We start from the raw sequence: 23,299 nt of genomic DNA, 5'->3' as shown, positions 1-23,299 counted from the left end.
GTTTTGTTTTCTGTCAAAAGTGCAAATAACAAGGCATACAAATGATGTTTAGCAAACTTTAATAGACCACTAATGGGCTAAAATACACTACAATTAGATCACTGAGGAAATGTCAGACAGGCCCCTCCTAAGGGCGACTGCCCTGCCAAGAATGCTATTATATAAATGAAACTCTCCAAGAGGCTTTCAAGAACTGCTAAATGAATCCTTTTGTCGATAAAAAAATCCCCGTACAAAAAATCTACCATTTAATTTAATTTGATTTTCTTACCCTACTTTCACAAGAACATATTTACTGTACTCAGATGATCCTGCAAAGTCTTGAGACAATCAGCAGTTATTGCATAAATTCACATGTAGTCAAATGCTTGAATTTTAAAGGTTTTGGATCCAAATTCAGTACTCATGTTTGTTTTTTTTAGCTGATTTGTTAGACAGAAATAAAATCAATGTGTTTATAACTTTTTTGTCCCAAGTTAGATGAAAAGCTTGATATCAGTCCTGTGTCTGTATAAAAAATATAAAGCTGGAGCCAGAATCGGGTCAACTTAGGCCTCGACTTGACTACTGTAATAGTTTTTATTCAGGTTCAGCTGCTTAGCCAACCGCAGCTGGTCCTAAATGCTGCGGCACGCTTCATAACTGGCATATGCAAGCAAGACTACATATCACCTATATTAGCATCCCCGCACTGACTGCCAATCAGTTCCTGAATTGAGTTTATTTAATGCCTTGAATGCATTCCAGAGGTTGGCACAATTTTACACCTCTGATCATTTAAGTTTGCGCATTCCCGCCTAGATCACTGAGGTCTGCTGAGCAAATGATCTTTAAATCTAGTTTAAAGCACAGAAGATCTCTGTGCTGCTCCAAAACTCTGGAACAACCTATTTCTTCATCAGGAACTCGGCAACATTAGACACTTTAAGCTGCTTGAAAACTGCAATAAGAATGAGATGTGAATACTTTGACTTTCTCTGATTCTTTTCGTAAACCGTCATTTTGTCCTATTTTTTTTTATGTTATTTGATTATATTAGATGTGCAGCTCTTTGTCCAAAGCTGTTGTTCTTAAATGTGCTATAGAAATAAACTTGACTTGTCTGCAAACACTCGTCACAATAGTAGCCTAGGGCTAGTAAAACTTGTGCTTCTGGACTCATAACTCAGACGCCCTCTACAGGAAAGGGCAGAGCAGGCTGTACCTGCTGCGGAGACTCGTTTGGAGTGGAGGGCCCACTCCTGAAGAAATTCTATGACTCTGTTGTGGCTTCTGCTATCTTTTATGGCGTGGTCTGCTGGGGCGGCAGCATCTCTGCTGGGGACAGGAAGAGACTGAACAGGGTGATCCGAAGGGCCAGCTCTGTTCTAGGATGCCCTCTGGACCCAGTGGAGGTGGTGAGTGACAGGAGAACGGCGGCTAAGCTGTCATCCCTGATGGACAACATCTCCCACCCCATGCAGCAGACTGTGACAGCACTGAGCAGCTCCTTCAGTGGGAGACTGCGGCACCCACGGTGTGGGACGGAGAGATTTCGCAGGTCTTTCCTCCCCACTGCTGTCAGACTCCATAATAAAGACTTTAACTGATCAAGCACACACATCCATACATATGCAATAATACTAAGTGCAATAATCCTTTCTGTCATCGTTGTATTTTTACTCAGTTGTATATAGTATTTGTATTTGTATTCTATTTTTATCTTATTGTATATTTATTTTATTTTATTCTACTGTATATAGTATTTTATTTTATTCTATTCTGTACAGTTGTGTACTGTATTTATTCTTATTGTATTCTAATTTTTGCCTCATAACTTTTGCACTGTCCACTTCCTGCTGTGACAAAACAAATTTCCCACGTGTGGGACTAATAAAGGTTATCTTATCTTTATCTTATCTTATCATTGCAGACAACTTCTGTTTCTTCTTTGTGTCACACTTTTCACAGTTTATCTAGTTTGCAAGTGTTTGCAGACAAGTTGGTGTCTTTCAAGCAAACTACAGGCAACCTGGGTCTTAGTTTAAACACATAATCTTAAAAAGAGGAAGCAACTACTTGCTGTCTACCCCCAGTACTCCTAAAATTCATTAAGACATATCTTTTTTTGGGTTAATTTCTTTAATTTAATACATGCAAGTGGTAACCTACAAATACCTACAAATGAATCCTTATCAAGAAATTACAGTATTGTCAGTTTGGTTTCTGTAAACAAGCTATGACATCTTAATAACTGAACAGCAAAAATGCTTTTTTTGTTATCTTTGGGCGTAAAGTGGCATAGATAATTTCTGCTTGCTATAGCTTTACATTTATAAATAACATGGATGAAGACATTTACAAATCTATTGTAATAAAGCACAGATTTGAAAGTTTTGGCTTATTTTTATTAAACTGAAAGACGGGTTTTTGAGAAAATATAAAGTACTGATACTTTTAATAACAAAATAACAAAACAAAAGTTACTGTTTACACCAGATAAAAATGAGTATAAAGGATTAAGGTGGAATAGCATCCCGATGCAAAATTTCCAGATGAAGCTGGAGAATCCATCCCCTGACTGTGATTCTAATCTAATAAAACCCACAGGGCCTGCAGCCAACATCTGACTGATGTTACCTAGCTACAGTACATGCAGGGCCACTTGAGCCCAGGGACCATCTCTAATTACAGATGGTGAGAGAACGAAGAGGAGGGGGAATGAGAGAGAGATACACGGAGAAAAATAATGGAGAAAGAAAAAGAGACGGATGAGAAAGAGAGACAGAAGCCACAGCTGTTCTGCTTCCTGTTGCCTCTCGGAGCATCTCGACAGTTCGACTGCTGCTTCCCCCACATCACCAAAGGGCATCCCGCTAGCATGTGTACCAAACCTAAGAATAGCATTGAACCTGCGCCCACACCACTTACATTTCTCATCTGTTCTTAAAATAAAATAATCATAAAACAGAACAGGAAATTTCCAAAGAAAGAAAGCAAAGAAATCGCAAAGCCTTTACTGAAAAGTTGACTCCATCTTACCCGTCCCAAGATGTGCTTAGTCCGTGGAGACAAAGGAAGCTTGTCAAGCACGCCAAAGGGAATGAAGATCATGAGCTCAGAGTTTGTGAACAGCTAAGGGAAGCAAACACTTGATGAAGTCCGAAGCGCTGGCATTTATTACTGTACTCAACAACAATGTACAACTTCTGGCGGCTGTAGTGCAGTGTGTGGTGCTAAACTGACTCACTTCACGCTCGCTGAACACATCAACGCATCGGCTGTTCCACATGGACTCATAGGAAAAACTCTTCAGTCATCAAATCGGTACTGCTCTGACCAATAAAGTCACATGTAGGTCAGGAACACACAAGAAGAGGATGATGCACTCACACTGTGTGTGCAAACACATTTTCATAAGTATCAAATGCAGTAGTTGTATGATCCACTGATGGCACAAGATGGACAAAGACAGAGAAACACTTTCATCACTCCAAACGGTTCTGGCACAGAGCCTGGGCCCACTCATTTTTGATCAGTTAAATGTATGGCCTGACAGCTGGTAATTCAGTTCACATACAAGCTCACTTAAGACACTGACTTATGTTGATTTCTTGACTTACATTAAACTTTTGGCCATAGAGAGATAATTGAAACAGTCCTGACATGGAGCTGTCGTTAAATATATATTTACTAGATAAATATTTCTGTGCCATGTGTTTAATAAGACAGCTTTGTTTTGTAGTCCAGTTTTTGTCTACCAGCTCCTGAGAGAAAGACTCCACTGAGCACATCAGCTAGTCACTAAGAGGAATGTGTGCGATTAGACGTTTAAACATTTCTGCCCTTGCTATTTGGCACCAAAAACGCTAACAGCAACAGCTTCTTTTATACATCTACAATGACAATTACCAGTTCAAAAGATGTTACAGTGCCACCTGCCACTAATCGGCGCTGCAGCGCCATGTGGGCTCTGACTGAATAAACTGGAATAACCAAACAAATGAAGCCAGGTGTAACCACATTCTGCACCGTGGTGTGGAAATTAGCCTGGAAGAAACCAGGACTACTGCTGCCAGCACTGCTAAGATTAGCTAAGTTCTGCAAACTATTCTTTGCAATGTTACACCTGTTGTCATGTGCCGCACATTTCAGCAACATTTGAAACATGATTTGATTAATAAGGGATGTGATTAATGATTTCATACAAAATACACACAAAATAGTTTGAATGTTAAGTGTTTTCTATCCTTTAGACTAGTTGACCTTTTTACAACTAGTATATTTCATACAATGAGTATATTAGTTGGCTGGAAAATATCTAATCACTAACACTGCCTGCCATTAGTTGTTTGTTCCTTTTTTCCCCCCTGAGAAGAACAACTGGGAATAATCTCACACTATGAAAGCAGTGAGAGTGAATTAAAAAAGAAAAAGAGCACAAAGGCACTAAAAAGCTCCACAGAGCTGGGGAGAAGTGTTGAGTGGTTGTGATTATAAAAACTGTATTTGGGTTAGTTACTGGTCCATTTTCAGACCCATGTCTCTGAACACACCGCGATGAGTTTAGTTTCCTGTCACAGCACATGTATACAACGTAGTCTCATCCACTTTTGTGCAGACCTGCGTCTTGCTGTAAGGCAATTGTCCCTTGTGCCATTCAGTCTTTCTCTATGTAGAGTGCATCCTTATTCTGGAGGGATGACAATCCACCTTCCACATAAAAACACCCACAGGGGTTATTGCTTATGTCCACTTGATCCCCTGACTCACTTTGTAATGATTGCTTCTCTCAGTAAGGAGATTTAAATCTGCTTTGGCCGTTCAACCAATCCAGGATTTAGAGCAGAAGAAATGACCGACATGAAACATGGTTAGAAACTGTGAAGATCTGGTCGCTTGAAGTCAATGTGGGAAGAGGAAGGCTCCAGCCTACAGGAGTCATTATCCTACTCCCTCTATGTTTTGCTTCTTGCTATCCAAAATACTAAAATAAAATCTGTACTGGTCTATTTTATAATATTATGTTAATTTATCATATATCATTGCAAATTTACCTACCTTTGTGGTAGATTGTGGACTAAACTAAAATCTAAACATTTAGAAATATATTATGTGTGTGCAGAATTTTTATTTTTTTTTGTTGTTTGTTAATAAAAAAGTTTTATTCTACTACATTACTGATGTTTTACAGCACACGTGATCTGGGGCAAAGGTTTTACGAGTGATTTCCCACTCGTGCGCGTTTAAGTGCATGACCTTTGCAATATTTATTTGTGCTGCCTTGTCTCATCATTTCTCACCTAACAGAAAAATTCCAATAAATGTAAATATGTAAATATGTAATGTAAATTCAAAAAAATGCTCTTAGCATTTTCATCTAGATTAGTCAAAGATTTACAAAGACATTCACTTTTTAGTCATTTTACAATGATATAAAAATAATCATATAATCTAACAGCACAATACAACTTCCTTTACTGCTTCTAAAAATTCATGAACTAAACAAAACAAAACAATCAAAATCTGCCACAAGCAGGCAAGGAATTATGAGGACTCACAAGACAAAAGCTTTAGCGACACTGCCATATATATAAAATAACACAGGGTAAATGGTCCTGCACTATAAAAGAAAGAGTCTGCCACAAAGCATTTAGCTGTTTGACTCTTTCACTGGACCAGCTGGAGTTCTCTTCACATGTGAAGAGAAAGATGACCCTGCAGCTTGCCTTTCACCTGCAGCATCAGTGGCTTTATACAAGACACAGTCCCACAACAACCCATGATTAAAAACTAAGCTTCACTTAATGTATATTGCATGGAATTCCAGCAGTATAGGCCCATGATAACAGACCTCACAGACAGGATATACAGTACGGCAGACTGTCAACGTCATCACAAACAAACCTGGAAGCAGCAAGCACTACAAACAGAAAAAACACTAGCAATAAAAAAAAGCTTTGAGAAAAACAATCCAGTGCTACAACTAATAGTACAAGCTCTGAAGAGAGAAGTAAGCTGCTGATTACACAGAAACAAGAACAGGTTCAAGAACAGGTTGTATGTAATTTTCTTTTTTTTCCTTTTTACCTTTGGCTTCTTAGACATGCTCGTTCTCCCACAATGCCCGGGACACCTGTGTCGCCTCTCCGCTCCACAGCGACTGTAATGAATTATGCAAATCCCCTGGTTTTTGTTCAGAGTACCATGACCCAGGGGTGCAAGCAGCTGACGCCTGGCATAAAAAAAAAAGCCAACCTCTCTGCTTCAGTCAAAAGGGATAACACTGACTGCTGTGCTTCCTGGGGAGTTGCTCTTAAATGCAACCGGTGTCACTGCTGAGGTGATATCTAGGAGAGGAAATGAGATGAGCATACTTGAGAGCTCTTCCAACAGCAAGTGTTATCCCTCATGTGTAGTGAAGCTAGCTGGAGTCTCTCTAAGGCAGATCAAACCCACACAGTGACCCGGGCATGAGTGGACGGACACACACGGTGGAGTGTTTAACCTCTGCGGTGTCATGGTTAGCTCTGAAGTGTTTTTCTTTCCCAGACCGGGCATTAAGCTTTAATTTGATAGCATGACATCTGTTGCATGGTCCACTAAACTTTGCTATAAAAGGCAGACTAAAAACACACCCACTGCACACAAAGCATACCTTAAAACCCCAGAAACACTGTATCAGCTGTTAGAGGTGACAGGAGTCTGTGATGCTGTGCGTCTCGGCTGCAGAGGCAGAGCTTACCGCTGTAGTAAAAACATGTGACCTCCCGCAGCTGTACATTCGTTGCCAGACAGACAGTCAGGCAGTAACAGCACCATCTGGAGTCCTAATCCGCCTGACACTGCCCACCCCTGTGATTATGAATGTGGCCCTCAAAGTCATTAGGCTTATTGCATAGACAAGGAGATACTTGGGATGAGTGCACTGCAGAGGTGCTGCAACTGCATCAGGCAGGTCAAGAGTTTTTGAATAAAATTAATACCAAATTGATGTATGTGTAAGCAGTTTTGCTATATTGTCAGTTGAATTATGGGTGTGGAGAGGGAAAAAAGGCAAAGCCAGCTTTTAGTTCATGTGGCAAAGTTGTTGTCCTTCTGGCTGCAGGGCCATCGTTCTGTCTGTTGATCCAGCACTTGGGCAACAGCTGGTGGCTAGATTTAGGCTGTAAATCATTTTTAACCACTTTATGTTTACTCATATTACAATTTCCACTATAATGAAAAACAACCAACAGCCCTGACTAGGATCACAGTAATATACTCCTGTTCCTGTGACAACTTAGCTAATAACACAAAGGAAGCAGACCTTATACTTTGGTGTGTTTGCAATAGTCTTAATTAATGTTGTAACTTTAAACATTTTTCCTTCTACACAGAAAATGTCTTATCTTCAATTTCTTTCTTTTTTTTTGCCTGTCCTGTTTTGCTCTTTTGCCATCAGAAAGATGCCCAACGGATTTACTTTACCAAATGGACCATCCCAGCCTTGCCATATTGGTCTATTTGATTCACCTTTTATTGTTTATTTTATTTGAACCTGCTAAATACGGGACAGACTTGACTGGGGAAAAGAAAGAGGAGAAAGAAAGAGGGAAAGAAAAACAGCGGGGAAGAGGGACGAGGATAAAGGGCAAAAAACAAAAACCAACAAAATAGGCAGACAAAAAATACACATATCAATCACCTGGATCACCTGTTGAGAAAGAAAAAAGAAAAAACAAGCAGAAGAAAAAAAAAAGAGCAACATAATAAACAACATCACGATGATATATGGGAATATAACAGTAAATACTAAATATTAAACATTATTGTGCAGCACGTAAGATCGACAGTGCACAGTGTGCTTTCAGGTAGGAGCCAAAAAGGGTGTAGTTTGTGTGTGTGAGCACCCGTGTGTACACCTGTGAGCGTGAGCATGCTTGTATTTAAAAGGTTCCTTCATGTAATGATCTGCTAGAGGGTGTGGGGAGCCACAGCCCCGTCCTCCAGGGCATGAAGCAGGTATGGAGGAGATCAAAACTTCAGACATCCAGAGGCCCCCAGAACACAAGAGACCAAGGAAGACCAACAGAGGGGCAGCCGCGCCACTGTCCCAGAAAGAGCTTATCTTCAATTTCTTGTCATGAGCTCAGATTGCTGATATTTTTTCTGATGTCGGCATTGGATAAAAATGTAACCTGACATGAAAACAAATGGATGAAACTCCATTTAATATTTTTATGATTGTCTGGTTTTGACGTCATCTTTTGTACCACTGTCAGATTAAACTATGCACTTAAATGCAGGAACTCTTAAATTCTTGTAGCCGACTTCCATGAAATGTGGTGAAATAATTAATTGTCAAAAGATAAAGCACTTTTCATTTGCAAGAGTTTTTCTTTGCTAACTACAAGCCCAATACAGAAATCACACATTCTTTCTTTTGTCTACACACACACACAAACCCATAGTTAGCTCAACTGAGGTAGGACACAATTAATGTTTATAGCCTGTCAAACTTCCACCAACATGAGCCTCTTATTACAGATATGGATGGTGGGAAGCTCTGCAGAACAAAAATAGTTCCTACTGGCCATGTTTCTTGTTGTTGTTTTTAAACTAACTGTGTCTTGATTTCTTGAAAGACACTGCAATTCAATTATATGTAAGAGAGGTAACCAATTTAAGAGCAGATATTTTCAAAACTGGACGATTTATACCAAAATTATGTAGATAGAAACAGCTAACAGCACTACTGCCAAGTGGAAAAATATGTAAACTGGATTTTAGGGTGAACTATCCCTTTGATATCATCAGCCATAAAAACACAAACTAAACAAAGACAATGCTTAAGTGCATGTCTTTTCTCCTTACTAGCCTCTTTACTAGTTCAGCAGACTTTAAAGTGTTTTAAAGTAATCAACTTTCCAGCTCTGTTTGTGTAGAAGCAATCAGGCTCAGTCAGAGTGAGGACAGAGAGCTGGGCTGTAGAAAGCAGCAGCATGACATATTTGCCATATGGGTAGGTTGAGGGAAAGTAGAGCAGCGTTTCCCTCCGGAGGAAAACACATAAGCACATTTCGATTCATGCACATGTGCACATGTACGATATACTGGACAGAAATGCAAAACATTCACAGGGTAAAACATGAACGCTTGTTTAGGACAGCTCAACATATGGTGTATAAGGAGAAATAAGCCCCGGGCTCCTTGCACTATTATGGTGTCACTTGCACCTGACTTACAAGAACTTCAGCAGCAAGAGGGATCATAAAATGTGTAAAAGGAGGCTGTGTGAGTTTCTGGCAGGTCGTATGTCTGCAGAATGAGAAAGAGAAAAATGTCCACAGACAGAAAGAAAGTAGATTTGATAGTAAACATACCTCCGTCCCCAACTCTCTCCTCCCTGCCCCACCCCCGTTTTCCCAAGTAGCTGATTTCATCCTCGCAAAGCCACTCTCATTCTAATCTGCCCTGATCCGTCTGCACTGGCAAAGACTCAGATATCAAACTCACACACATTAGAAAAAACAAACAAACTATGACATCTTAACAAAAGGTGCCAGTTTATCTGCTGTTTTATTTTAAAAAAAAAAAAACAAGAACAATGCACCTTTCATGGAGAGTTCAACTTGAACTGCCATCAACTAGAAATTCAACCCATCAACATCTGGCGTACTTCCTGGCAGAGGCAGAGTTGGCAGACTGATAACCAGATTTCATAAAGTGGGTATGTAGTAGCTTGTAGTTATATAATACCTAAATCTCTAAGCCTCAGTTTGGAATAGCCACTGAGTACAGCAGCATAAAAAAAATCAATGAAAACACACTGTAATAGCCTCTGCATAATCTGTTAAACCACAAAATCATATCAATAGTGATGCAAAATGTTACATTGCTTTCAGATGTTTTGCAAATGCCACAGAATACAGAGTAAAAACACACATGACAGAGCACTTCAAGAGAAGAGGAGCACACTCACTCTACAGGAGCACACCTCACTTACCCATGAGACATTTTTATTCTTGGTTTGTTTGATCATGGCAACGAGAGGAAGGCCAGTAACGTGGCGAGAGGACCCCCCTCCTCAGCAGATTTTAGCCCCGCAGCCTGTTGCGTGGGGAGGTCTGTGCGGGATCAGGGGTGATGGCCGGGGGCACGTCGCGCTCAGCCATTGGTCATCATGTGCCCTGCAAACCCGCGAGCCCGAAACGCTTGCTCTGACTGAATCCAGCATCTGTCAGCGGATCAGAGCACGCCACGCGCAGAGTTTTCAAGTTTTTTTTTTTTTTTCAGGCTACGTTACAAAACTAGAAAAGTCCAGAAATATCCAGCAAAACTCAAAAGTGTTTTCCTCCTCACAGCACACAGTGACCTGATGGACTGATTATGTATTTGAGCAGAGTATGAATATGAAACATCCCAGCAGGTTTAACCCCGCCCTGCTGAGCCACAGCACGCGCCCAATCAGATCTTTGTGGCCAGCTCCCCAGGGTGAGCTTATAGAAGTATTAGGATGAACATACTGAGTCGTTGGAGGAGAGCCCTGACTGGCAGGTCACTGGCATGTACAGATATCAGGCAGGAAATAAGCGGGAGCACTGGAGCAAAACTTAAAGTGACTGACCTCATCTTCATCTGCTGTAGGTACCTCTCCTTTTATTATCGTGCTTTTATTTGTTTCATCCCTGCTCTTTGCCACCTACCTAGAGCCAGTCTCCTTCCTTGCTCTCTAGCATCCTCCATCTCTCCCTCAATCTCTGGAGTACATCTTCTCACCCAGCTGGCACCTGTTGTCATGGTACCACTTTGCTAAGAGATAAATAGCATGACAGACAGTAAGAAAATGCTCAGTGACTCTCCATTTAATCTCTTAAGTAAGTGGCTCCACTGCTCTCTGATCAAGCCTCTAAATGCTGACTTTTGTAGCTTCCTCTGCAAAATCTCACCAACATCTCCTCTCCACACTTCTTGCAGTCTGTTTGTTCAAGTTGATCCGGACTACTCATAAAAGATCAGTGAAGAGTTCTGAGGCTGTAAGTGCTGATTTGAGTGGCTGCATTTGGGTGAAATTGAGCCACAGAGCAGCGGCGGATCTCTGGATCAGCAGTGGCAGAAAAGTCTACAGACCGCACATAAACAAGCAGAACACCTAGTGTTTGAAAAGGAATTTAAAAAGGTGCCAAAACAGCTTGCAGCTTTTATAAGGGAAGGGTGTTGTGTGAGTCTTTTATTAACAGTCTTCAAAATTTATCTGAGATGTGCTCTTTCTTCAGTTATAGCTTGATGGAAACTTTTAATTTTTTTTTACTTGATTTCTCTGCCACAATCTTTTGTGGCTAAAAAGAAACCCTGTTACCTGCGAGAGGTTGTAGCTGAAGGATACTTGGCAAACAAACACGTCAGTAAACTTTCCTTTGATTGACAGAGCAATTAATTGACTAATCATAGCAGCTCTATACATGAACACTTCACGTAATATCTGAGGCCATCTTTTTAAATTTTTACTTCTACTATCTTGTTACTTTAATGTGGAAAATCTTGGCTACCGGTGAGACCAGCTCATTAAAATAATCAATGCAAACCACAAAATTACAAACATATAGTGAAAACTCTTGCTTTACTCGGCTCCTGGTCCATTTTTAACATCTGCCACTCTAATTAACTGTCTCTAGTATCCATATGGGCCAGCAGCCCTCCTCTGGTGCACAAGGTTGTCTGCATCTCTCTCCTGTTAATTGGCCTCAAAGAACATCTGCTCCTGTTTTAAGTGATGCTCAGTTTGGCCTGGGTGCCCTTTCTATCAGAGGTGCCAATTTAATGGGTGTGAGCTGAGCAAACGACTCTGCTAGCACTCTTGTGTCAGCACGATGTGCATGATTTCATAATATCTGTGGGCTGTTAGTAGAAGAAAATTACATAAAGTACAGTCATCACAAGGTATGTTAGAAGCAAACTGAAAAGTAAAGATAAGAGATTAAGTGAAGGCAGTGGGGGAAATATATCTGATCCCCTGCTGAATTTGTAAAATTGCTCACTTCCAAAGAAATGAACAGTCACTCATTTTTATGGTAGTTTTATTTTAATGCAGAAAGAAAGAATATCCAGAAAAACACATTACATAAGGAGTAAAAGTCATTTTTCTTGGCATTGATTGAAATAAGTATTTGATCCGATACAGTTTAGCCATAAATTTGGCTCCCGCCTATTGACAGCCAATCAGTTACAGACTCCTGACCTGAAGTGTCTAAGGCCCACCTGTCCACAGAGTTAGTTTGTTCCATTTCAGCCTCTTCACCACCATTAGTGAGACCAAAGAGCTGTCAGAGGACGTCAGGGACTAAATTATAGACAGAGGAGCTTGTTGATTATCTGAAGTCAACTTGGACTACACTGGTAACACACTATGCACTTAAATATACTGCAGTGCCTGCAAAGTCCTCACATTTACAGGTCTCTTTTAAGTTTGGCAATGAACACTAAATTATTTCATATGCATTCATCTCAATTGGTTAGAAAGCAGCAAACAGGCAAAGAAGTTGTGTTTCTGAGACTCTCAGAAACCATATTTCAAAACTTTCCCAGTATAATTTCGACACTTTATCATAATGAGGTTAAGTTTTATACGCACTGATTGCCAGGCTCTTACTGGAGGTATTGGCATGAAATTTGGTACAGGTCTTCCTGCTTTCCTCAGGATTTTCCCCACAACTTTTTTATGTGGCCTTTTTACAAGCCAGAACCACAGATCTTATAGTCATGCAGTATTTGTCTGCATGCAGTTCTTAAAATATCACAGTGACTTGAATAAGGCAAGCAGACAAACAAGCCCAGTTTGCAGTTTGATGGCCTCATGCTGGATGCATGCTTTGCTGTCCTTTCCTTGTTGGCTCTGTCTTTCAGTTCTTCCAGGAAACTGATCCGTGGAGCTGAACAGAGGAATCAAACCTGAAAACAGTGTGCAGCATTTTGCTACATCCTAGTTGATCGATGCCCTACACACAGTGAATAAGCTGCATGAGTTTCCTGATGCAACACACCTGAATGGGCTGAGCTCAGGAGAATATAAAGCAGACCTTAACCTGGTTGGCTGACTGACAGCCCCGTTTATTCTTTGATCTTTTATATTCACACTCATTCATCACTGACACTACAAAGGTACTGACCCGTTGACAGATATGCCCTATTGTATTGTTTCTTAATTTCTCTAATTACACATTTGGCGTCATCTAAGACCCTAGTTGGCCTCCCTCTCGTCACATACTTTTGAGCCAGGTTGTGACAGTAATGATTTATTGTAGACATATTAGGAAGATTAATGAGGAATCAGTACATTTTGTAGGATGGGAGAAGCATCTCCTTACCCATGACCTCACTATTTCCAGACCACTGAGAGTTTTAAAACTCAGACTGCCAGCCGTAACTTAAACGGGGTCAATGCGCACTGTGTCACTGACATCAGTGTTTCCGGGCTGGAGCTATACTCTTCATAGGCTTCCACAGATAGTGTATAGATCACACTTTCCAGTCCAGCTGTGACGTAAACACAGTAAAAAAAAAATCCACCTAAATCCAAGACATTCTTCAGAGCCTCTGTGGCCAATTAACGGCTCAGTTCCTGGACATTTCCATATTCTCTGGATAAGTGAAAAAACGCATAATTGCTGCCAAGGAAACCCTGCTCCAATTTAGTCTGCGCTGGCTCGGGACTCCTATCTGGGCATCCATCCCGGTGCCTGGAAAACTGGGAATTCCAGGTCACCCTTTTGTTATGGGAGCTCGGCTCACTCACCACAAGAACACACAAACTCAATTGTTTCTGGGAAAAAAATATCTTTGTCTGAGAATATTCCAGTATTTTCTCATTCTCTGTCTGGTTTCTTTAGTCCACCTAACAGCTCAAAGTTTTTACTTACCTGCTACATAGCTACATCTCTTGAATAAGCCAAGACAAAATGTTAAAAACATGGCTACTCCTGAAATTTATGATCCCTGATGTTTCCTCTTTTCCCACCGTGAGGTCCATGTTTGTTTTCTTTTAAATCTCTCAAGGACTATTTTATGAACGGCAGACAAGTCCCAGCAGGATGAATTTTCATTACCATTTTGTTATTTACGTCCAAACATCTGTCTTATGACAGTATAATGTATCACATGACAACCACGTCAGCCATTTGTGTTTTGTGCCCAAATCAAATAATAACATGATGGTACTAATATGGCCATTTAAGTCATTAAGTATCAAAAACTTAAAAAGGATCAGCACCTCCAAACCTCCAAATCTGAGGCCATGGTTCTCAGCCGGAAAAGGGTGGAGTGCCCACTCCGGGTCGGGGATGAGTTCCTGCCCCAAGTGGAGGAGTTCAAGTATCTCAGGGTCTTGTTCGCGAGTGATGGGAGAAGGGAGCCGGAGATCGCCAGACGGATTGGGGCTGCAGCTGCAGTAATGCGGACGCTGCACCGGTCCGTCGTGGTGAAGAGGGAGCTGAGTGTAAAAGCGAAGCTCTCAATTTACCGGTCGATCTACGTCCCTACCCTCACCTATGGCCACGAGCTGTGGGTAGTGACCGAAAGAACGAGATCGCGGATACAAGCGGCAGAAATGAGCTTCCTCCGAAGGGTGGCTGGCCTCTCCCTTAGAGATAGGGTGAGAAGTTCGGCCATCCGGGAGGGGCTCAGAGTAGAGCAGCTGCTGCTCCACATCGAAAGGAGCCAGCTGAGGTGGTTCGGGCATCTGACAAGGATGCCCCCTGGGCGCCTCCTGGGTGAGGTGTTCCAGGCATGTCCCACCGGGAGGAGGCCCCGGGGCAGACCCAGGACACGCTGGAGAGATTATATCTCTCGGCTGGCCTGGGAACGCCTTGGTATTCCCCCGGATAAGCTGGAGGAGGTGGCTGGGGAGAGGGAGGTCTGGGCCTCTTTGCTTAGGCTGCTGCCCCCGCGACCCGGCCCCGGATAAAGCGGATGAAGATGGATGGATGGATGGAGTATCAAAAACCACACCACATTAGCAGTGTTTCTGTTAACTTGGTACCATGCTAAAGTTAGCAGGTAGCTCACAGCACTGCTGCATAGCCTCAGAGAGCTGTCAATAACAATTAGGTCAGTGTCCACTGTGTATATTTTGTGTCCAGGCACAAAACAGCCTCTATGTCATCTGACATGTGGTCACTTCTTACTATAGCATCAGACAAAGGCACGTTTAAACAGTCTAGTTGTGAGTTGTATCACCCCTCTGCTAGCATACCTTGCCTCCTTATACATTCACATAATCCATCAAATGGTCTTCCAGATGGATGTTGCATCCAGGTCGAAAAACGCACAAGTGTCTTAAACCTGCATTCTTTATAAATTACACCAGGGGGCGACTTGACAGCTTCCTTTCTTCCTCTCTCCGTTACCTCAGCAAAGACTTTTCTGATGACCTTATGTGCTCAATTGCTAGTTTTAAATCTTGTCAAGTAGAACATGAAGTCCTTTTTGTAAATTATGGTAATTTTAAGATTTCACAAAGGAGGATAATTCAAGACATGCTAACCGGCTAATAACTTGTTAATCCAAAATCATTAGCCAGTAAGTAGGCAGTTTCAGATCAAGCACTTGGTTGTCACATCTGGTGTCAAAACACAGAGGTGGTCATAAAGGCTATGCCCATCTTTTATGTTATCTGTTATACTGTCAGATTATCTGTCCTGATACAGTAGGTAGTTTTGTTTTTTCTCCACATGAAAAAGTGATCTGTTTTCTCTTTGTTATCCTGATGGCTGGGGAGTGAGTAGATACAAACTAAGATACAGCAAATTCATTGATAACTTTTTTTGGCAGATGAATAATGCATTAATATTCCCACCAAATCCCGATCTCGAAACACACCTGGATGCGCCTCACGATACACTGACTATAGAAAAGAAACTGTGCTACGTTGTTTCACATGTACCTTTAAAGAGTTTATCAGCATTTCTACTGCAGGAAAAGAACTCAGGTTGGTTTCCTCAGATGTCACTAGCTACTGGTGCTGCATCATGCAAGCAAGAAGGCCTAGAAAACAAAAGGTGGAATGGAGTAGGCCCTGCTGTCTTCAATTAACTGAGTTTCCGTGAGGAGTGTCTGAGGCTGGCTATTCATTCTGTCAGACGGAGTCCCATCCGGCCAGGTCTCCGTGCTCCACATTCCATCGAGAGCAGAATTGTGTTCCGCCCCATTTCAGACGTAAAACGGCGGTTTGGTGCTCCATATTGGAAACATGTGAGAGGAGTGTCATAAAGTTCAGCGCTGCACCGCCCTCTGCCAAAAACTCTACTCATTATATTAATTTCCCCATGCTTACTTTGTGCACAGTCATTAAACACAAACACATGCTGCCAGTGATACTCCACCACAGCGAATGGTTTGTTTTCATGCAAACACCTCACACATGGGGCTTAGATGCTCCGGTGTGGCGTTTCCACAGCTGGTCCTACACTAATCCACTCATCAGTTAAATTAAAGCTTACTCAGTTGTACAGTAAATGTTGATCCAGCCTACTGCAGCGCATGTCACACAAAACCAGACTGCGTAACCAAACTAGAGCAATGTGCACAGGAGCACACTGGCATTTTTTCCTTCTCTATAATATCTGCGATAACGTTGTTGTTCCAGTTCAGAAGCATTTCAAGACAGACAATAATAATCATAATGGGCCCAAATGCCTTGGACCCTTTTCAAAGAGCTCTCTGAATGAGAGAAGGCTGCTTCTGGCTGAATTTAGAAGACACAACTGGTGTATTACTTGCTGCTCAAAGTATCACATAATGAATTATGAACCCATGAGTTCTTTTTTGGAACAACTGGGTGATACTAATTTATTTATGTACTGATGAAGATTTCCTTTAGAGCACTGATACAGGTTTCTCTTTTCTTTTGGACATTTTAAATTAAGCACAAATTTAAAGTAAAAAAATATTTTTAAATATTCTACTGAAACATGTTTTTGTTGTCTCAGTTTAAGTCAAGTCTGTAACATTTAGTGTACTATTATTATATATTTCACCGCCACAATCTTACACCTGCTCTGGCAGCCCGTGTTCACATGAAACTTCAGGTTTACTTTCATGCTAAATTGGGATAAAACAAACAATTATGTAATTGTGTATAATTTTTTTCCAATAAATGTATTACTCATTGTCTAAAAAGTGTAAACCTTGCCTGCCCAACATTTGGAAACCCACATATGAAGTTTACTTTCACATGACACAAAGAAGCAAATCTTCAAAAATGCCATTTTTGATTAACACATGGGTATAGTTGACTGTTGCTGTCTGAAGATTGAATATTTACTCTTGTAAAAAAAAAATCAAGGATGACTTCACACTGCCGTTAAGACTTTTATGTGCTTAGATGTCACAGTTTTCGTCATTCTGACGTTTTTTTTGTGTGCTCAGGACATTTTGTCCCAGAGGCGAACAAGTTACCATCTCAGATCTGTGGATGACTTCATAACTCATTTTAGATAATTATATAAAAAAGTCTACCTCATGAAAACTTTATCTTTGGGCTTTAATAGCGGTGAGGCATTTTCTCTCTGTGCATAAAAGACAGATCTGCATGTACAGTATGTATTTGAGTGGAAGACTCAAAAGTGAAATGTGGCCATCTAGTGGCAAAATGCAATGCTTGTCTTTTTCTGCAGTACTGGGGAATTGTGGAAGAGGGAAAACATGATTCATTTTTACATTGCTCTATTGACGAACACTGGAGGCTGCAAAAAGCAGAAGACATTCCCTTTCTTTGTGCTGTACATAAAGGAGTGCACAAAAACCCACTGAGGCTGACTGACAAAATTAAGAATGCACAGGACAGTAGAGAAATAAATGCATGTGTCATCAAATTTTCCATCTCGGAGTCATAGCTATTAGAAGAAAAACACCCACATTTTCCTCTCACTGCAATTTCATTAAGCTGAACAGCCACAGTAGACTCGTTGTAATGAGCTTCTGATTGCAGACACTAGCACATAAAAGACGCAAGAAATAAACAAGCAAAACCCAATAAAGTCAAACTGTCAACAGAGCATGTGCCTGCATTGTGAACCCACAGCATTCAAAAACATTACCACCTCACAGCTCTCTCTCCAAACCCTGGAATAAATATGGAATAAAACATTTATCATGTCTGGCAGCATGCAGAGTGAAAACAGAGCTCTGCAGAAAACTGTCAGGTCAGTTCAGGCAACTGAAATATTTCAGTTAAATCCTGCAGCACTCAGGATTGTTTCTGGATAGAGATCTACAGCAGCAGACAACAGTGATCAACATCGAGGGAAAAAGCTGGCAGGCATCCACTGACTCTTCAGACTGGTGCTTTCAAGCAGCGCTGACATTTTCAGTAAAGTTGTGCATGCATGGAAACACCTGCCAAATAACCTCTGAATTATTCATCCTGAAACAATTAGTCTTTGCACATATGCTGGCAACTGTAGGCTTCATCGCCTCTCATTCTCTCACTATCACATGTAGTCTATCCTGTGTGATAAATCAGCATCAAAGCCACAAACTCACATATGGAAGCTCTGCTCTCCGGCGATGGCCCAGACCACAGCACGGCATGAAGGGGACCAGGGAGGGGAGGAACTGACGGCCGTCTCACAGACTCCCTGTCAGGCATCTACTCAGCCTCGGTCCATGCCTTCAGACTTGGCCCACAGGGTTGTGGACCACCAAAAGGTGCAAAGCAGATAACGAGGACAGCAGGGATCCTTGATGGAAGAGTTAGCAGAGGGCTGTCGTATCCACACCTGCCCCCTACTTCTGTCCACCCCTCCTCACGTGTGCACCTTATCTGCCCCCTTACTCAGAAACTCTGGAGATTCAAAAGTCCGATTCAAATACTCCTTGCTCTTCTTCCTCCTCTTCTACCCATCTCCAGACTGTTGCAGCAGAGTGTCCATCTGAGTTTACCCCACCCCAAAATCTGTGCACGCTCTGGCAGAGCCTCTGTGCTGCCAAATCCTCTGCAGCGCTGCTGTGCTGTGGCAGAGACGTACAGTTGCAGGCTGGCACACTGGTTCAGCTGCTAGTGGATTTAGACCCACTCATTACCACGCGTAAGTTCCTTCTTGGCACAGGGAGGAGGTGGAGTTCTGAGTGTCCTTTACTGACCGCTGTCCCTTGCTTCCTAATAGACGACACATCCTCTATATTCCCTGCCCCTCCTTCATTCATCCAGGGTTCAGTCGGCTTTTAAAAGCTTGACACACACACTGTGGCTATCTTGACTTTTTATGCTCCACTCCTTTTCTTTATTTCTTCTTATGCCATGACTCAGTCCTCATTTGCACTGGATTACCCTTCTTACTTTCTCTGTGTGAGGACAGGCACTGAGACAGCTACTGGTTGCTGAAGAGACTGCACTGTGCTTTTAATGTAACAGAAACAGTGTGTGTCTCATGCTGCGAGCGGAGGAACAGCACAACGCTGCCTGTGGTGCAGGGGGAAGTCACTCGCACAGTTCAGTCATGCTGGAGTGCTTTGTGTGACTGCAGAGCTGGTGTGTTTGTTTCTTTCCCCTCCCGTCTCATCTCACACCTCCTCTCCACTATTATCCTTTCCCACTGTGTTCAGGTGATTGAGTCCAGAAGGACATCCGGCCTCACTACTCCATCACAAATGCTGTGTCAGCCATAAATGCACATACCCGCTTCATGCCACAGGACAACTGTGGTAGAGAGGGGTGGGTCACGGGTAATATTCAATTATACAGCATGACTGTGGATGTGCTTTTGTATCCAGCTGGATACATAGATTTTAACTTTGAACCTTTCCAGCAGTGATTTCAATTAAATCATCAAAGTAATGTATTTTGAAAATGGTGTAGCAAATATAGTTTTATGAGCACTGACAGCAAAGATTCCCTGAAAATACAGATTTACAACTGGAGCTAATAAAGCCAATAAAAGCAACACTAATTTCAGCCAAAATACATAATTTCATTTTATTTTAAACGGGAAGCCTTTGCTTTTGCATCAGCAGATTATTCAAAAGTGAGGAGCCAAACAGATTCTAAAACAAATGAGCTTTTCTTTCATGCTAATAATAAAGGACAGCACTGAGCACATGTATAAACCGAGCTTAAGCATCCCTCCCCCATTGTCACCTACCTTCAACTTTTTTAGTTTGCTCCATTCTTATATTGTGCAGAGCTGATTCTGATGTTGAAGACATCATCACTTACTCTCAGGCTGAGGTGGGACAGGCTGCAGTTTGTCAGTAGAATAACAACATGATTTCTGCTGTCACAAAGTGCTGCGTCAAGATAAAAACAAACCCAGTTTTCTGTCTCCATGAATCACAAGTGATTTTCCAGGCGCCTACTACTTACGAAAATAAAAATATCAAGCATTAGGTCAAGTATCATAATTTATTCTCCAACACATTGGCTTTAACTGAGGTTTTAAAAGATTTACCTAAAGACAGATGGGGTATTTCAGGGCTAAAATGAGAGCCAGGTCAAATTTTTTTTTTTTTGCTGAAATTTTATTGATGAGAAATGTAAAAAAGCAAATTCACGTCAACATAACAAGTTTTAATTTTGGGATATTTGAGGGAGAGTTTTAGATCCTAAAGAAAGTGCATGTTAATGCGAGGAATTTTTTAATGAAATAATCGCTTCAACGTCTTCTGTAATACGCTCACAAACATGGAGAATTAAATGAAAATGTCAGTAATCTCAGATCTGCATGCTTAGTAAGACTTTAATTATCTTGCCTCACTCTGTTTTTTTTAATTCAGCCAATTTTGTGCAGTGTGAACAAACAAAACACATTATAATATAATCAGTGAGCATTCAGTCAACAGGGGCTTTTTCTAAACGGTTCAGTAATCTGTTTTCATGAATATCCTCTCTTTCTTATTTTCTCTTTCCCCTCAAACCCCAACTAGACAGAGCCGATGTCTGGCCCTCTCTGAGCCTAGCTCTGCCAGAGGTTTGCTTCCTGTTTAATGACTTTTTCTTTCCCACGGTCACAAAGTGCTTGCTCACAGGGCGTTATCTGAGGTGGGGATTTTACCCTACAATATACAGCACCTTGAGAGGACCTTTGTGTATTTGTGCCATAATCTATGTCTATTAGTGTTATATTAAAACGTTATTAGAAAGAGTATTTCTCTACACAATAACCCTGCACCCTGGACTGATGCTGTGTGGCCTGTTGTGAAACTTTGTGCTCATCAGTGATAATATACACGTATCTATTCATCTCCTCAAGTCTGACAACATAAACCTGCCGTGATCTTTTATTATCGTTGAAGCCTTTTTAGTTTACTGCCAATATTTCACAGGCTGACATGTGTCTGCGGTGATGGAAAGGCACAATTATAAACACAGAGCTGTGCACCTTACAGTGAGAGGGGAATCATGTCTATCAGTTAGCCTGTCAGAGGCTGTCACCCTTCAATGGTAATAATCGCTCAGCTGCTGATGTCATGGATAATACTGCAGGGAAACAGGTCTCCACATTGAAGTACTCCCAGTTTAATTTGGGTTCATTACAGCCTTTCTGGATGCATCTTCGCAGTCATACCTGAGGTACTTTACCCAAGAATCTGCACCAGTTTCTGCTTTTACATGAGTTAACATGCACACACTGTTAGGTACTAGGAACTCACTGTGATCATGAAAGTAATGTAACAGTGAGAGATGTGTCTATTCTTCCCCCCGGATCTGCATCACTATGCAGAAGACAGTTTCAATCAATCATAGGGGCAGTAAGAGCAAGCTTTCAAGGCATAAGAAGGAGCTAATTAAATGAATCCATCTTATGATTAAAGCACAAAAAAAGAGAATGGACACTTGTGTTTTACACCACAACTTTGAGGATGGATTTTGCACTCTCATGAATTTCAGTCATGTCCTGCAGTCTCCAGTCGTTGAAACATGATCAGCAAAACTTTTTATCTTTCTCTCTCTCATCCGTGATTCATCTAATACAGTACCTGCTATTTAGATAGATATTATTTGAGTGGAGGATGATGATCACTCGTAATAACTGGGCTGTGACCTTGGCCACTAGGTGGTTAATGGATCAGCTCACTGCCAAATTAATTTATCAGCAGGACTGAGGAGTGGGAGGATGCATGGAGGATTCAGGTCAACTGTGAAAGCAGGGCATGCTTTGATGTAGTGATAACAATGTGCGCCTTTCTCTTTGTTCCTTCGCTTGTCACTTATTAAAAAAACAACAGACTGAACAATAAATTCCACATTTGTGGCTTCAGTGTCAGTATTATTAGATAAAAATCATACTGTTACATCACTTACAGTTTTGCAACCATATTTGGCTATCCATGTATTTCCACTCAGTTAAATAACCCCAATAACACTGTTTGTCCACTAGATGGCAGTCTGGCACTGCTGCAACAGCCGACTGAGCAGCAGTAGTGCTTTACGGTTGCTTTTTTTGTTTCCAGATTTTCACTCAAGTACAGTATCTTACTCTGGCCAACATTACTGCAGTCTGAAGCCAGACATTACATACTGTTCTCCAGAAATATTTACTACTGGAAAAATCTTGACATTTGTTGCTTAAAGTTCAGAAAAGGTCTGCAGGGTTAATGCTACAATTGATCTTTGAGATTTCCAATGGCAGTCACTCCATACCACCAGTGCATATGTAACATATCCATGGCATGAAAACAGACGGGCTGTCAGATTTGATCAGAACCATAACGAGCTCTTTGCGTCATTCCTTTTCTCCACTGACTAAAATAATAATAAAGGGAACGATGAGAAGGAAAATGGTTGCAATCACTGAGTGAATGGGAATGGGTTTTTATGTGTTCACCACATGCATTCATGCAGACTTTCATCTGCAAATCCATCTCTACAGACAGAGCAGGTCAAACTGTACCAATATACTGTGGAAAGTTACGGGAGTGGGAGACATCATAGAGAGGTGAAAGAGCCAGAAGGAGGCGGACAACACAGAGGGGAAGTGGGAAGCTTGGTGCAACCATTTACATAAACATAACAAGTGTGGGAAGCAGCAGTAGGTTAATTATGACATAATGCTCTGTGAGTTGTGCAAATCACAGTCTCAACTACTAAACACTGAATCTCATTTTTCACTGTATATCATTTCAGCACCTCACCCGGCGCACGCAAATTATCCTCCCCTGAGCAGGTGCTCCTTATATTGAATCTATTCTTCAATTTTTAACTGTCTGCTTTCTCTAATATTGAATTTCTATTGAAAACAAATGACATAAAGACTGAATATCTTATTTTAATTGGCAACTAACAAGAGTGGAGCCAAGAGGTTATATCCAGTAAACATTTTTCTACCACACTCACATTTGAAGCAGG

General features: G+C 41.3%; 1 protein-coding gene across 6 annotated transcripts in view; it reads right to left on the bottom strand.

Annotated features, from left to right (window-relative positions):
* Positions 1 to 23,299, bottom strand: part of cacnb2a (calcium channel, voltage-dependent, beta 2a) — a 72,430-nt gene that overhangs the window by 43,013 nt on the left and 6,118 nt on the right. Inside the window, exon 1 of one of the 6 annotated variants that reach the window (XM_085286967.1) lies at positions 18,499 to 19,293. The exons of 2 other annotated variants lie outside the window; for them this stretch is intronic. In XM_085286967.1, coding sequence (XP_085143093.1) covers positions 18,499 to 18,546 — 48 coding nt within the window. In that variant the 5' untranslated portion in view covers positions 18,547 to 19,293. Of the gene's footprint in view, positions 1 to 3,021; positions 3,176 to 6,069; positions 6,421 to 9,967; positions 10,362 to 18,498; positions 19,294 to 23,299 lie in introns of those variants that run through there. 3 more of the 6 variants (XM_085286968.1, XM_085286971.1, XM_085286964.1) reach the window with 3 other exon arrangements.

Source organism: Mchenga conophoros, linkage group LG9 (assembly GCF_057382185.1).
Source record: "Mchenga conophoros isolate Kocher_MC1m ecotype Shallow Benthic linkage group LG9, M_conophoros_male_GT1.1, whole genome shotgun sequence".
NCBI lineage: Eukaryota > Metazoa > Chordata > Actinopteri > Cichliformes > Cichlidae > Mchenga > Mchenga conophoros.
This window is presented reverse-complemented; position numbering and strand designations above follow the sequence as displayed.